Source organism: Felis catus, chromosome A3, assembly GCF_018350175.1.
Source record: "Felis catus isolate Fca126 chromosome A3, F.catus_Fca126_mat1.0, whole genome shotgun sequence".
NCBI classification, from domain to species: Eukaryota; Metazoa; Chordata; class Mammalia; order Carnivora; family Felidae; genus Felis; species Felis catus.
The window spans coordinates 120,084,381-120,100,617 of record NC_058370.1 but is presented as its reverse complement, the minus strand read 5'-3'; the positions used below and the strand labels follow the sequence as shown (position 1 = coordinate 120,100,617).

At 37.7% G+C, this 16,237-nt stretch overlaps 1 protein-coding gene across 23 annotated transcripts in view; it reads right to left on the bottom strand.

Annotated features, from left to right (window-relative positions):
• Positions 1 to 16,237, bottom strand: part of DTNB (dystrobrevin beta) — a 214,652-nt gene that overhangs the window by 109,181 nt on the left and 89,234 nt on the right. For all 23 annotated transcript variants that reach the window (XM_045054854.1, XM_019827822.2, XM_045054839.1 and 20 more), the window contains exon 8: positions 7,303 to 7,427. In XM_045054854.1, the coding sequence (XP_044910789.1) occupies positions 7,303 to 7,427 (125 nt within the window). The remainder of the gene's footprint in view (positions 1 to 7,302; positions 7,428 to 16,237) is intronic.

Sequence of the window (16,237 nt, the reverse complement as noted above, 5' to 3'; positions counted from 1 at the left end):
AGATTCTCAATAAATCTCAAAAACATACTATTTAATAAATAAACATACAAAAGGATATGTAGAACATAACCACTTATATAAAGTTTTATAATGCTATTTTACGGATGCATGAACATCTGGTAAAAGTGTAAGAATATGTATAGAGTGATAAATACCAAATAAATGTTAGGGGCTACTCTATGGGAGAGAGAAAGGGTAATGGGATTAGGAAAAACACAGGAAACCACAACTTTATCTATAAAGTCTTAATAACAACAACAACAAGAAAGATCTGGGGCACCTGGGTGGCTCAGTGGGTTAAGTGTCCAACTTCAGGTCAGGTCATGATCTCATGCGTTGTGAGTTCTAGCCCTGCGTTGGGCTCTGTGCTGACAGCTCGAGCCTGGAGCCTGCTTCGGATTCTGTGTCTCCCTTTCTCTCTGCCTCTCTCTCTCTCTCTCTCTCTCTCTCTCTCTCTCAAAAATAAATAAACATTAAAAAATTTTAAAAAAAGGATCCGAGGTAAACATAATAAAATGATAAGAATCAATAAGAAATATTAAAGTTTCAGATTCTTAGCCCTCAGTCCTAAACTGAATTCATACTTAAGTTTCTAACAGAAACCAGAGATGAGGAGGGCTTTTTTTTTTAAATTTTTTTTTTAACGTTTATTTATTTTTGAGACAGAGAGAGACAGAGCATGAACGGGGGAGGGTCAGAGAGAGGGAGACACAGAATCTGAAACAGGCTCCAGGCTCTGAGCTGTCAGCACAGAGCCCGACGCGGGGCTCGAACTCACAGACTGTGAGATCATGACCTGAGCCGAAGTCGGACGCTTAACCAACTGAGCCACCCAGGCGCCCCGAGGAGGGCTTTTTTAATATAGAGAGAAGAAACCTGAGGTGAACGTTCTCCTGAGCCACAGAAGACCAGGAATGTTCAATAATTAGAGATGCCAGGTGCCTCTGAAAGAAGGGAGAGTGGCTGCATTAAAAATTAGAGGTTTGGTTTAAAGTCCACCTACAAAACAGAGCACCCTAGTCCCCAATACCACACAACCAAATGACTACTTTTTTTCTAGGCCTGGTAAAACAGCTAGAGGTTATTCTCTAGTGAAACTGACCAGAAAGTCTCTGAACCCAGGCACACCACGTAGAGATGGCCATGTGGGGCCTGAATTCAGATGCGAGAGATTAACTGAAAGAATACACTAAACTACTGGATTCCCCAACACACTTCCTCTGGTCAGGATACACACAACGTTTGACCCAATAACTGTACCCTAGGTTTAAAGAAAGTCTTACCCTGTTCCACTGGGAAAAAACATCTGAGGTCTTTACCGCAGCATTTTACACGGAGGCAACTGGATGTCCATCACAGGGAGAACGAATAGGTATAATCTGCATAGGGCCACTTTACATAAATTTTTTAAAAGGACGTACAAAACACTACGTAGTTTTCAAGAACATGTACTGGGAAAAAGATATACAATGAGCATTCTAATTAGAATGATTACTCCTGGGGAAAGGGTGACCAGAGTAAGATATGCAAATAAAGGGGAATTTTTTAAATATTATAAATAGCACAAAATAAGAGAGGAGAAAAAAATCCAATTACCATGGTGTAATGCTTTTAACTGTAATAATGAAAGCCAATTTTACTTATAATGACTAACTATAATAATAATAATATTATAATAATAAATTTAAATGGAAAAAACTCGCCAGTTAAGACAGGTTGTCAGATGACATTTTTTAATCCAGCTCTTAATTTACAAGAAGCATGCTGAACACCTAAGGACACAGAAAGGTTGAATGTATAAGGGTGCGGAAAGTTATGCTATGCAAATATAGCAGAAGATATTAAAAGAGGTGTAGTGGATAAAATAGACTTGAGAACATACAGAATTATTAGGAATAAATAGTTACTAGGTAAGAACAAATTTTCAACTTCCTAGTGAAATATGTATAGTTTTGAAGATATGAGCAACATGATTAACAAACCTGACCTGACGTACATTCATTCACTATGAGCTCTAAACCCAAACAAGCATAGAATAAATGTTTTCATGCTTACTAAGAGTATAATAAAAACTGGATCATATACTACATATAAGCCTGTCTCAACAAATTTGAAAGAACTGAACAGTGCAGACCGCTTTTGAGACCAAAATTAAATTAAACTAAAAATTAATAACAAAAAGGAAACTAGACAATCCTCACATGTTTGGAAATTAGGAAAGTATACTTTTCAAAGAACAATAAAAAAAAATTACATAAGAAAACTTGGACACTACTCAGGGACTACTTAGAGAAATTCACAGCCTTAAATGCTTATATAAGGACGGGGAAAACCTGAAATGAATACGCTAACCGTATCTTCAAAGAAGTTAAAAAAAAGAGTAGCAAGATAAACCCGAAGAAATTGTAACAAAGGAGATAATAAAGAGTAGAAACAAATAATATTCAAAAATACAATGCATACAATAAGAGAATCGTCAACACCAGAAGTTGGTCCTCTTAAAGTCCACTAGATGGGACAAACCTATGGCAAGATTTGTTCAAGAGGGAAAAAAAAAAAGAGAGAAAAACTATAATTATGTGAGAGTAGGAATGAAAAAGGGACATTAGCGCACATACTGTAGATAAAACGTCATGAATTTTGTCCCAATAACTTTGAAAATACAAATGAGGGGCGCCTGGGTGGCACAGTCGGTTAAGCGTCCGACTTCAGCCAGGTCACGATCTCGTGGTCCGTGAGTTCGAGCCCCGCGTCAGGCTCTGGGCTGATGGCTCGGAGCCTGGAGCCTCTTTCCGATTCTGTGTCTCCTTCTCTCTCTGCCCCTCCCCCGTTCATGCTCTGTCTCTCTCTGTCCCAAAAATAAATAAAAAAAAAACGTTAAAAAAAAAGACGTTAAAAAAAAATTTAAAAAAAAAGAAAATACAGATGAAATTGACAAATTCCTACAAATATAAAATGTTCTAGAGTGACTCAAAAAGAAATAAAAAATGAAGTCTTATAATTGCTTTTAAAAATGGAATTCACAGTTAAAAATTTTCCCACTAAGGCTTTTGGCAGAGATAGCATCACTGGTGAGTTGTACCAAATATTGAAAGAGCAAGTACATAATTTCAATTTTAGAAAAGCTCTTCCAAAAAATATAAAAAGAGAGAATGCTCTTCAGCTTTTTGAAGATAGCGCCCTGGGAAAACTTTGTCTTAAAAATAAAACAAAACAACAATAAACAAACAAAAAAACCCCGGGAAATTACAGGACAATTGGAACTCCTAAACATAGGCAAAGTCTAAATAAAATATTAGCAAATGAAATCTAGCAATGTATTAAAAGAAGAGTCAACTTGTATTTATTTCAGGAATATATGGTTGTTTAAAAAACAATGTAATTCACTACATTAATAAAGAAACTCATATGATCATGTCAATGCAGAAAAACCTTTGGTAACATTCATTCATGACCCCCCCCCCCAAAAAAAAGCACTCTTAGCAAATTAGGCATACAAGGGAATCTCTTTTACCTGATAAACAATTTCTTCTATAAAACCTACATCAAATAACATACGAATAAATGCTGAAAGCCATCTCTTTGGGATCAGCAACGATACAAGAATGCCTACTAAACCACTTTTATTTAATATTGCACTGGAGGGGTGCCTGGGTGGCTCAGTCGGTTAAGTGTCCGACTTCGGCTCAGGTCATGAACTTGCGGTTCATGAGTTCAAGCTCTGTGTTGGGCTCTGTGCTGACAGCTCGGAGCCTGGAGCCTGCTTCAGATTCTGTGTCTCCCTCTCTCCCTCTGTTTTTCCCCCGCTCCCACTGCCTCTCTCTCTTTCTCTCAAAAATAAATAAAGATTAAAAAAATAAAAATAAAAGTACAAGGGGTGGGAGGGAAGAAATAAAACTATCATTATTTGCAGGTGATATAATTATTTTAGAAAATCCAAAAAAATCTGAGTGCAAATTACTAAAATTAATAAGCAAATGAGGCAAGATGACTAGATAGTGGATTAAAATACAGAAACAATTTGCATTTCCACATACCAGTAACACACTGTTAAGAAACATAATTCAATAAAGATACCATTTGCATGACTGTGTATGCATTTGACAAAACTCATTCAATTGTACACTTGAAGTGGGTGCCTTTATCATATGTAAATTATATCTCAAAAAAACCTGTAGAAAAAAGGACACCATTTGCAACAGCAACAAATATACAGAAGAATTTTTAAAAGTACCAAAGAATCAGGGTGCCTGTGTGGCTCAGTCGGTTAAGTGTCCGACTTTGGCTCAGGTCATGATCTCAAAGTTTGTGAGTTCGAGCCCTGCATCGGGCTTTGTGCTGACAGCTCTGAGCCTGGAGTCTGCTTCGGATTCTGTCTCCCTCTCTCTCTGCCCCTCCCCTGCTCGTACTCTGTCTCTCTCTCTCAAAAACAATAAACATAAAAAAAATTTTTTTAAGTACCTAAGAATTAATCTATCATATATAGTAACTTTCTGGGGAAAACTATGAAGTTTTAATGAAAGGCACAAACTAATATTTACTTTTTTAATATTTATTTTGAGAGAGAGAGAGAGAGAGAGAAAATGAGTGGGCAAGTGGGGAGGGGGCAGAGAGAGAGGGAGAAAGCCCGATGTGGTGCTTGATCTAACAACCATGAGACCATGACCTGAGCTGAAATCAGGAGTTGGATGCTTAACCCACTGAGCCACCCAGATACCTCAGCACAAAATGATATTTAAATAAATGCAAAGATATAACACATTCATGACATGGAAGACTTAATACTATAAAGATGTCAATTCTTCTCTATTTGATTTTTTGATTCCATGAATTTCAGGTCAAAATCCCAACAAAATTTTATGAGGGACTCAATAAACTGTCAATAAAATTTATATGAAAGAGCAAAGGGCAAAAAAATACACAAGACATTCTAAAAAAAAATTACCTAATCCCTTATAGTAATTAAGATAGCATGATGTTGGTATAAGGATAGACAATTTGACCAAAGGAACAGGAGAGTCCAAAACCAGACCATGCACATTTGGACACTTCATTTACGACAACCGTGGCAATGTAGGTCAGTGGAGAAATGACTGATCACCCAATAAATGGCCCTGACACAAGTTATTATTCAAATGCAAAGAGAGAGAGAGAAAGAGAACTGGATATTCTATACCACACCATACACAAAAGTCCATTCTACATAAACTAAAAACATTAGTGAAAGGGACATCTTCAAAACTAAGAGAGAGAGAGAGAGAGAGAGAGAGAGAGAGAGAGAGAGAGAGAGAATGAGAAAACCACTACAATACTGGAGGAGCAAAAAAAAAATTTTTTTAATCAAAAAATGTAACAAACACTAACCAAAAAGGGGAAAGGTTGAAAAGTTTAATCAAAAAGTGGATTACAAGCAATAGGTAAAATTCACTATGGAACACAGTGGGGAACAAAAGTATCTATTTTTTTCCCAGTAAGAAGAAGAAACCAAAAGACGAGCAAAAAAACAGTACAAGAAAGTCAACCCAGTTATAAAGTCAACAGGCCTGATTTTGAGCAATCAGTGGTGTGTACGGGAGACGACCCCCCTGCACCCCGACGGGAGGTACCTGCACAGGGACGGGGGCGCCGGCACCACGAGGAAGAGTTCACAGAACCGAAGCGCACTGACTCTGCAACGAACATGAACTGTAAGTGCTGCTGTCGGGTTTTCAACTTTTAGATTTGACCCTTAATGAATCTCAGAAGACTTAGTTATGGTCACTGAAGAGAACAGAAATATCAGCATTGACAATACAAAAGATAGATGACAGAAGTCAGGAGGCAAAAAGAGAAGGGAGAAGTAGAGAGAAGGTACTAATTTCCTCAGTTCACACAGTGCAAGTCAAAAGAAGTTACAAGATACAGAGGTTTAGGATTAGTATTTAAAATTACAAAGGTAAAAGTAAAATAAAATAACAGGTAATCAACTTTAAAAATGGTAATATAATCATGAAAAACTGGGATGGGTTGATACGTAGAGTTGTAAGTGAGACTGGTTCCTTACACAACAGAAGGAATTCAACAGTGTCCAAAATTGGGAAGTCAAAAAATGGGGCTCTGAATACATCAGAGATATCGAAGTATCTGCCAGCAAATCTAAAAGCCAGACAACACACAACGAAGTGTGTTGAATGTGCTGCATTTCATTTTATGCTCTTTTATTCTAAAATTTTTAATCTATAGGTATGTATCATTTTAAAAGAAGTTTTTCAGATTATTGAATGAGAAAGAAAATAAAAGATCAAGAACCCTAACTGCTTTTTTAAGGAGGTTAAAGAAAACAGATGTCTATTCCAACAGAAAAACTTCTCGACACCCGAGAAAGACTAATGATCAAAAGCCTACTGACTTTATCCAGGAGGACACATAACATCACCATTTAATTCAAAGTGAAGAAACCAGTTTAGAGGCTGAATCTTAAAGTTTCATTGTTTCTCCTCTTCCTTACTCTTCCTCTTTCTCTACTTCTCTTTTTTGATCCTGTCTGGCTTTCTTTCATTTAGCATGAATATTCAAAGAAAGTAAAAATAAAACACCAGTTTTGTTTACAGAATACAATCTTGTGTTTCCTAATTTTCTCTCAATACAAAAAATAAAAATAAAAAAACCAACAAATTAAGTTGATTTTCATTTCCATGTTGTCTGAACCAGTTTTAAACACCTCTGTGGGCATTACAGCCATAGAGAAGAAATGATCACTACCGCTGATTTAAGGAAGAACACGCTAACAACAAAAGGTAACCTTGCTAAAACCAGTTCAATAATTACTCTTCAATATATTAATTAATGTTTCTGTTTGTGATCATTATCACTTAGACTTCAGGGCTCAGGAGCTATATGCTTCCATGTAAATATTTATGGTGATTTAAATAAATGAAACCTTGAAGTCTTTTTTTTTTAATTTTTTTTTTTTAACGTTTATTTATTTTTGAGACAGAGAGAGACAGAGCATGAGCAGGGGAGGGGGAAAGAGAGAGGGAGATACAGAATCTGAAACAGGCTCCAGGCTCTGAGCTGCCAGCACAGACCCCAACGCGGGGCTCAAACTCACAAGCTGTGAGATCACAACCTGAGCCAAAGTCGGACGCTCAACTGACTGAGCCACCCAGGTGCCCCAAAATCTTGAAGTCTTAAGCTCCCCCAAAGTAAAGTAAAAACCAGAGGGTTAAATGTTCATGTTAGGTAAGTTGGCTGTGATCCAAAAGAATTCAGCAAGGTCTCCATTTCAGTATAATCCATATCCATATCCAGGTGTATACTTACACTATATTTGCAAGGTCAAGTGGTTTCTCTGGTTGCTCAGGAAAAACAGGATGTGGGGGTTCTCTGGTGGGTACACACCCCAAAGATTTACTAATTGCATGGCTCAGCTTCTTTGCAGGGGATTTCTGTGTCAAAGTAGAAAATAAGGAAATAAGAAATTAAATCTTCAAAATAATGAAAAGGAATTTCCAAAGAACTTGGTGACAAGAACTAAAGAAAATATCTTTTAAATACAAGCTAAGTTGCATTATAATCAACCTTACCGGGCCTTACAGAATGGGACCTACAGTTGTCCCAAGGTCATTTGTGGTCCTTCATTTCTATACTTACTCCCTCATTTCTACCATGCAGTCAGACTATAAAGTTAACGTTAACTTTCCTTTTGAACATCTCTCTGTGCCCTTTGCATGAACTCTCTCTTCTGATGCTTCTGGATCATTTTTGGTAAGATGTTACAGTTAATTTCCCAATCAGAGTCAGAAATTTTTGGTGGACTAAAATACTAAAAGGCTAAGATAATGCTGAGAGCTCGTGGCTTTTGAATGTTAGCAAATTAGCTGACGAAGTCACATCCCAAAACATGCCTATTAAGAGAATATTCCCAAAATAAACGTGAGGCAGAACATTTGGTGCTAAGGGTCTGGCTATGTATACAGACACAGATGAGTGCCCTCACATAGACAGGCAGTCAGCATCAGACCCGTGACTGTAAATTCAGATATGCGGAAGGTACAAGAATAAGTTGGCATACTAATACATTTCTCTGTAAGGTAGAACCACACACGCCAAATCCAAAGACTATCAAGTCTAAGATGTATCAGTAAATATACACACTAGTAAACAATATGCCACAATTAAATTATTCAGAACATTCACATTGGAAACCCATATATAAAGGAAGCTCTTCATATATTGATTTTATTGCCCACCCAATTCCCTTTAAATAACATATTTGTCTGAAATTTTCTTGGCAGGATGTTAAATGCAAAAAGGTGTAAATATTTCATTCTACTCTCTCTGCAACATATTACCATATGTAGCACTCTAATTGAAAAACAGAACTTGTTTGCAGCCATGTGCCTTATCGATATCACATCTCCACTTAACTTTTTATATGCTACTTGTACGTATTTAACACAAAATAAGCAAAACTCTTTGCCTTTAAGACTATGAAGGGAAAGTTAATTAACACCTTGTTTATAACACGGACTAAATAATACCAATTTCTTCAGAAACTTCATATATTGGCTCCAAATCACCTACCACTAACCCCTTCAACACATTAAATTCTGAGCAAAGCCTAAATGTAGTATTTCCTAAAAAGCGTATGAAGCTAAACAAAGCAAAAACCTGAAAATCCCCCCTAAGTGCTCTCCATTTCCCCTTTGCCCAACAGGCTGAAATGTGACTTGATCCTCCCCTCTGACTTCTACACTGTCCCCAGACCTCACATCACTTCTCTGTTTAACATCTTTCAAAGACTCCTAATCACTTATAGAATAAGATCTAAGTACCCACCATCACATTCCACATAAAAGCTTTCCTACCTGGCTCCCGCCTCTCCTCACACTAGCATAAATGACAAGCTGCTCAGTTAGCCCCAAACACCGTGTTCTCTTAGGTCTCTGTACCTTGGCGTGTGCCTTTCTGAGATCACCTTTTGCCAGTCTATTTTTCTGTAAATTTTCTGCTCATCTCTCAAGACTGCTTGCAAGTCTTGCTCCGGGCAGACTTTTCTCACAGTTTCATAAGCCAGAGACCACCTTTCCAAGCTACCCACTTACTGTGCACAAACTTCCACTGTTATGCTAACGATGCTATCATGCACTTTTTAATTCATGCCTATTTCTGTGAAACTGGTGCTCCTGAAAGGTAGGATCTACATGTTAATCATGTGTATAGTTCCAGGATCTGTTCCATAATGGAATATGTTTTTTGAACAACTGGCCTAGATGAATTTTCTAGACTGCTTTTTCCTGATCAAACCAGATAAACCTATTTCTTGAGTTACAACACAAGTAGGAAAGAGAGGACATCAGAGAATACCTTAATTCACCTTTACAACTAAACACTACATCTGTGATCCATGTATTAATTTCATGATATTTTGCTGTCTGAGAACCCCCTGGGCCATTAATTCGTGTAGTCTATGAGATGGATTATCATATAGACTGCTTTAGCTGCATCCTGAGCAAAAACAACCATGAAATCACAGGTTTCACATGTATATTTTATAATGAACATTAAAATAACTACATAACTATTAAAATAAAAAATGGCTCCCTCTGTACCACCTAATAATCTCTAGTAGTGTGCTTGTAATTCATTTGAAAATACTGCTTTAAAGTCAAGGCTTAAGATCAGATCCAACTTTGAGTCTCAAAAATATAGATAGGGAGGTAAAATTAATACATCAAAGTCAATTCTAAATGATTAGAACATATCATGAGTTTTGACATGTATGGAAAGGGAAAAAGACTGAGAATAAATGTACATATTCAGGAATTACAATATTAACTAAGGGCTAGGACCGAACCAAAGAGGATATATTACTCTGAAAATGTTATTTATTTGTTTATTATTTTAAGTAAGCTCCACACCCAACGTAGGGCTTGAACTCACGACCCTGAGATCAAGAGTTGCATGCTCTACTGACTGAGCCAGCCTGGCGCCCTTACTCCGAAAATTTTAAAGACATGCATTCAGTTAGGTTGTCTAAATATGTAAATAAATGGCTTCCTTACAAAGATAAATTATGATATGGACCTGAAGTGAATTTTGCTATCTAGTTAGTTTAGGAGGCTAAGATTAATAAAGCCTGTAAGCATGAATCCAAAAACGGCTTTAAGCACCAAGATAGGGACATTACCTCTCAGGCTCCCGGACCTGTAGGACAATGCCCAGGACTTGGCAGTCAGTCACCAAATATTTACAGAGGTGAAGAAGGGAGTGAGGAAGGAAGAAAGGCAGGCGAGGCGCAGGGACTGGTGTCTTCCACACCTGGTGTAAAATACTCTGCAAGAGATGCCACTTTCTGTCTCTGTACCTTTCCCCTCACTTGGACTCTAAAACTGATAAATATATGGAGAAGCCTTAACCTAAAAAAGTAAATCTCTTCTAAACACTCTGAGGTGATGATTTTCAAACTTCGCCCGTTTTCGATACCTTAATCCACATTAGTCAATTTCAAAACATTTCCTACCATTTCTTCAAAATACTACAGGGTACGATTAAAGAAGTCTATATCAGAGTGTATAAAATGTGTATGTGCAGTTTAAAAAGTTATAAAATAAATACCCACCTACCCACTAGCGTGCCTGAGAAACCGAAATATGGTTGTCACTCTGAAGCCTTGCTGTGGGATCTTAGGCTAAGAGCCCCCTCCCACCTCACTTGCTCCTCTGCTGGTAACCTGTATTCTGGATTTTGTATTAATCATGTCCTTGATTTTACTACTTTCGTGATTATGCATAAATACATGATTTAATACATTTAAAACCTATATAGACTTACATAGATATATTTTTCTACAACTTGCTGCTCTCACTTAAAATGACATTACAAATCATCCCTATTGATACATGTCATTCATTTTTTCACCAACTGACTGTATGTCATTGCTTAATTATATCATAATCCATTCCACTGCTAATAAACACTTGGGTTGTTTCCATTTTTTCCCCTATCACAGTGTTGCCATAAGCTTTCTTGTCTAAGTCTCCTGGTAGCCATGTGTAAGAGTTTATCAGAGTGCAATTACTGGATCGAGTTATACACATTCAATTTCACTAGGCACTCGCCACTTGTTTTTACATAGTGGTTACACTAATTTCCATTCCCATCAGCTGTGTGAGAGACTTCCTAAATCTCCACGTTCTGGCTAACCCTTGTTATTGTCAGACATTTTAACATTCGCCAATCTAATGGGTGATAAATGATTTTAATTTGCAACCCTGACTGCCAAAAAGATTGAGCATCTTTTCCAATATTTACAAGCCAGTTGGTTTCTTCCTCTGTGAAATGCCTACTCCTGTCTTTGGTGTAGTGTTACATAGGGTTGCCTTTCTCTTATGGATTTGTAAGAGTTGTTTATATTTTTTTGTGGAAGACCTATGGAAGTTAGATCTTGCAAATAACTCCTACTTCACTTGTTTTTGACTAACAGTCATATTTTTTTAGGAAGTTTTTGTTTGGTTTGGTTTTAATTTTAGAGAGAGAGTGTGAGAGCAGGGGAGGGAGGAGGGGAAAAGAGAGAGAGAGAGGAACAAAGAATCTTAACTAGGCTCTACGCTCAGCATGGAGCCTGACAAGAGGCTTGATCCTACAACCCCGGGATCAGGACCTAAGCTGAAATCAAGAGTTGGATGTGTAACCAACTGAGCCATCCAGGCTTCCCACCACATTAACCATTTTAAAGTGTACAGTTTACCAGTAAAGTACATTCACATGGTTGTGCAAACAATCTCCAAAATTTTTTCATTCTGCCAATCTGAAACTCTATACTCATTAAACAACCCCTCATTTCCCCCTGCCCTGAGCCCCTGGCAATCACCAGTCTTCTTTTTGGTCCTATGAACTCTCTACTATCTATTACTATAGATAACCTCACATAAGTGGAATCCTACAGTATTTGCCTTTTTGTGACTGGCTTCAGATACTTAGAATAATGTCTTCAAGGTTCATCCATGTTGGAGCATGTATCAGAATTTCTCCCATTGTCAAAGCTGAAAAATATTCCATCATATATACTGCATTTTGCATACCCATTCATCCATCAATGGACACATGAGTTGCTTCCAAGTTTCAGCTATTGTAAATAATGCTGTTACGAACATGGGTGTACAAGTATCTCAAGACTATGCTTTCTTTTGGTATATACCCACAAGTAGAATCATTGGTAATTCTATTTTTAATTTTTTAAGGAACCTTCATGCTGGTTTCCATAGTGGCTGCATCATTTTACATTCCACCAAAGGTGGGTCCCAATTTCCTTACACGCTCACCAACACTTCTTTTTAAAAACTAACCATCCTAATATATGTGAGGAATATTTTATTGTGGTTTTGATTTGCAATTCCCTAATGATTAGTGATGTCATATCTTTTCATATGCTTGTTAGCCATTTATTTACTTTTTTAAAGTTTATTTATTTTTGAGAGACAGAGAGAGACAGAGCATGAGCAGGAGAGGGGCAGAGAGAGAATCTGAAGCAGGCTCCAGGCTCTGAGCTGCCAGCACAGAGCCTGATGCGGGGTTTGAACTCACAAACTGTGAGATCATGACCCGAGCCGAGAAGTCGGACGCTTAACCAGCTGAGCCACCCAGGTGCCCCAGCCACTTATTTTTTTAAGGAAATAAAAGTTTTATTGAATACATCACAAGGAAGCAGCAAGCTGGACAGCAAAGGAGAGGTTGTCTGCCACTTGCTACCCATTTTTATATCATCTTTGAGAAATGTCCATTCAAGTCCTTAGCCTATTTTTCAATTGAGTTGCTTGTTTTTTGTTGCTGAGTTACAGGAGTTCTATAAATTCTGGATATGAACCCCTAATCAGATATACAATTTGCAAATATTTTCTCCCATTCCATCGTTTGCCTTTTCATTATGTTGTGTTTATGTCCTTTGATACAAAGAAGTTTTTAGTTCTACTGATCTATCTGGAGATTCTTTCAGGCTTCCTACACTGACAGTCATCATCAAATAATGGCAATTTGGTTTCCTTTCAATTCAAACATCTTTTCCTTGTTTATTATGCGGCATGGGACTACCGATAAAATGCTGAACAGAAGCAGTGATAGCAAGCCTCTTTGTTTTGTTTTCAATCTTAAATAATTTCAACATTTCACCAGTAAAAATAATAGATACTATCAGTTTTTATAAATATCCTATATTAGGTTAAGGAAGTTCCTTCTATTTCTAGGTTGCTAAGGTTTTTTGTTTTGAAACTGTTTTCGGGTGTGTGTGTATACGTGTGTGTGTGTGTGTGTGTGTGTGTGTGTGTGTGTGTATTTAAATTATCAATGGATATTGGGTATTATTAAATGTCCTCTATAAGTCTTTTGAGATGATTATATGGACTTAATCCATCAATCTATGAATTTGGTTGTTATAATAATTTATCTCTAATTGCTGGAATAAAACCAGGGTGATCAGGCTGTAGTATCTTTTGTACACACTGCTGGAATCAGTTTTATAGTATTTTGTTTAGGCTTTTATTTCTGTTCATGAAAACATCTTATAAGTTTCCTTTCTTGCTGTCCTATGAGGTTTTGGTATCAAGGTTCTTCTGGCCTCAAGAATGAAACTGGAATGCTCATTATTTTTTCTGGAATCTGGGAAATGTTACATAATATTGGAATTCATCTTTTCTTTGAGTGCTTGTTGAAACTCATGTCAAGTCATTTGGACCTGGTTGTTTACTTTGTAAAGATTTTATGCTACTAATTCAAATTCTTTAATGATTATACCACTATTTGGGGTTTTTATTCCATTTTGAACCAGTTTTGGTAAGAAGGATTGTGTTAGGAATTTGTTCATTTCAACTAAGTTTTCAGTAACCAACGTACCAGTTTTCTTGTCATCTTTCCGTTACTGATTCTTAAGTCAAATGTACTATAGTCACAGAATATAGTCTGTGATACTAATTCTTTCGAGGCTTCCTTAATGTGGTCAATTTTTTTTTGTGTTTGAAAAAAATGTGTAATTAATGGATACACTCAAACTTCCTATGGTCTGTGTTTTGTCTAATGATTCTAACAGTTGTTGAGGGAAGCGTGTTAAAATTACCCATTTTAACAACGTATTTTTCAACTTCTTATTGTGCCTCTATTATTTATGTATTTTACAGCTACATTAGTAAAGGTGTATTTGTGGAGAACTTTTTAATTTTAACACTTATTTATTTTTGAGAGACAGAGCAAGGCAGAGCACGAGCGGGGGAGGGCCAAAGAGGAGTGGAGGGGACACAGAATCCGAAGCAGGCTCCAGGCTCTGAGCTGTCAGCACAGAGCCTGATGTGGGCTCAAACCCACAGATGGTGAGATCATGACCTGAGCCGAAGTTGGACACTTAACCAACTGAGCCACCCACGTGCCCCATGTGGAGAATTGTTAACTGCATCCTCTACCTTTGGCAAACTAGCTCTGGTTAAAAAAACAAAAAACAACTTTATTGTGATCAAGCATAGTGTAAAATGTACCATTTTAGCCTCTCTGGTAAAAATTTTTGCCCTGAAACTATTTTCTGAAATTAATATAGTTTCACTAAATTTCTCTTGGTTGGTACTTTGCATGGTATGTCTTTTTTTATCCTTAACATTCAACCTTTCTGTTTGTTTGTTTGTTTACTGTTTCTTATAAGCAGCATGAAGTCAAATAGAAAAATAATAATAACCATTTGATTATTATCAAATGGCGCCTGGGTGGCTCAGTCAGTTAAGCATCTGACTCTTGATCTTGGCTCTTGGTTCAGGTCGTGATCTCACAGTTTTTGAGTTCGAGCCCCACATCAGGTTCTGCACTGATGGCCTGGAGCCTGCTTGGGATTCTGTCTCTCCTTCTCTCTGCCCTTCCCCTACTTGTGCATGCACGTGCTCTCTCTCTCTCTCCTCTCAAAATAAACTTAAAAAAAAATTTTTTTTTTAAGTATCTATTTGACAAGGAGCGCCTGGGTGGCTTAGTCGGTTAAGCGTCCGACTTTGGCTCAGGTCATGATCTCACAGTTTGTGAGTTCGAGCCCCTCGTCGGGCTCTGTGCTGACAGCTCAGAGCCTGGAGCCTGCTTTGGATTCTGTGTCTCCTTCTCTCTGCCCCTCCCCCACTTGTGCTCTGTCTCTGTCTCTCAAAAATAAATAAATGTAAAAAAAAAAAAATTTTTAATATCTATTTGACAACTGCTGCTTTTTATCTGGAAAATTTAATTTGCTGATTACTAATATACTTTTACTTATTTCTATACCTTATTATATCACTTGGTTTATTATTTATGTCATTATTTTCCCTACATCTTTATCTTTTCTTACTTTTTAGGTTTTATCTTTTTCTCATTTTGTTTTCCTTTTCTGGCAATTATACTCTTTGAGTCCACTTTTTTAGTGGTTGCTTTTTGTTATTTGTTTTTTTTCCTGAACTAGAAGCAGTGGTTATTAAGAATGTAATGTCGGGGCGTCTGAGTGGCTCAGTCAGTTAAGCATCCAACTTTGGCTCAGGCCATGACCTCGCAGTTCATGAGTTTGAGCCCTGTGTCGGGCTCTGGACTAACAGCTTGGAGCCTGGAATGTGCTTCAGATTCTGTGTCTTCCTCTCTCTCTGCCCCTCCCCAGCTTGCACTATGTCTCTCTCAAAAATAAAATAATTTTAAAAAATTGGGGGCGCCTGGGTGGCGCAGTCGGTTAAGCATCCGACTTCAGCCAGGTCACGATCTCGCGATCCGTGAGTTCGAGCCCCACGTCGGGCTCTGGGCTGATGGCTCAGAGCCTGGAGCCTGTTTCTGATTCTGTGTCTGCCTCTCTCTCTGCCCCTCCCCCGTTCATGCTCTGTTTCTCTCTGTCCCAAAAATAAATAAACGTTGAAAAAAAAAATTAAAAAAAAAGAATGTAGGGTCAAGTTCCTGAGGGTGCTTTGCACACAAAGTAAGGCTCATTTAACCCTCCCAACAGTCTTATGAATTAGGTGTTAACAGTCTCAATTTTATAGGTGTAGAAACTAAAGCTCATATAAACTAGGCATGTCTGATTCTTTTCACAGTATAACACAGCCTCTCAACAGGTAAAATCACTCAGAGAAAAGAACACATAGAGATTAGGAGGGACGGCCCCGGACAGTGAGACATTCTTCTTGCAAGGAGTCAGCAACAGACTGGGGACACCAAGCACCAGCATGGAGGTTGTGAAGGAGAAGCCTGGCTGAGGGATGGGGACACAGAGTTTCCAACTGAG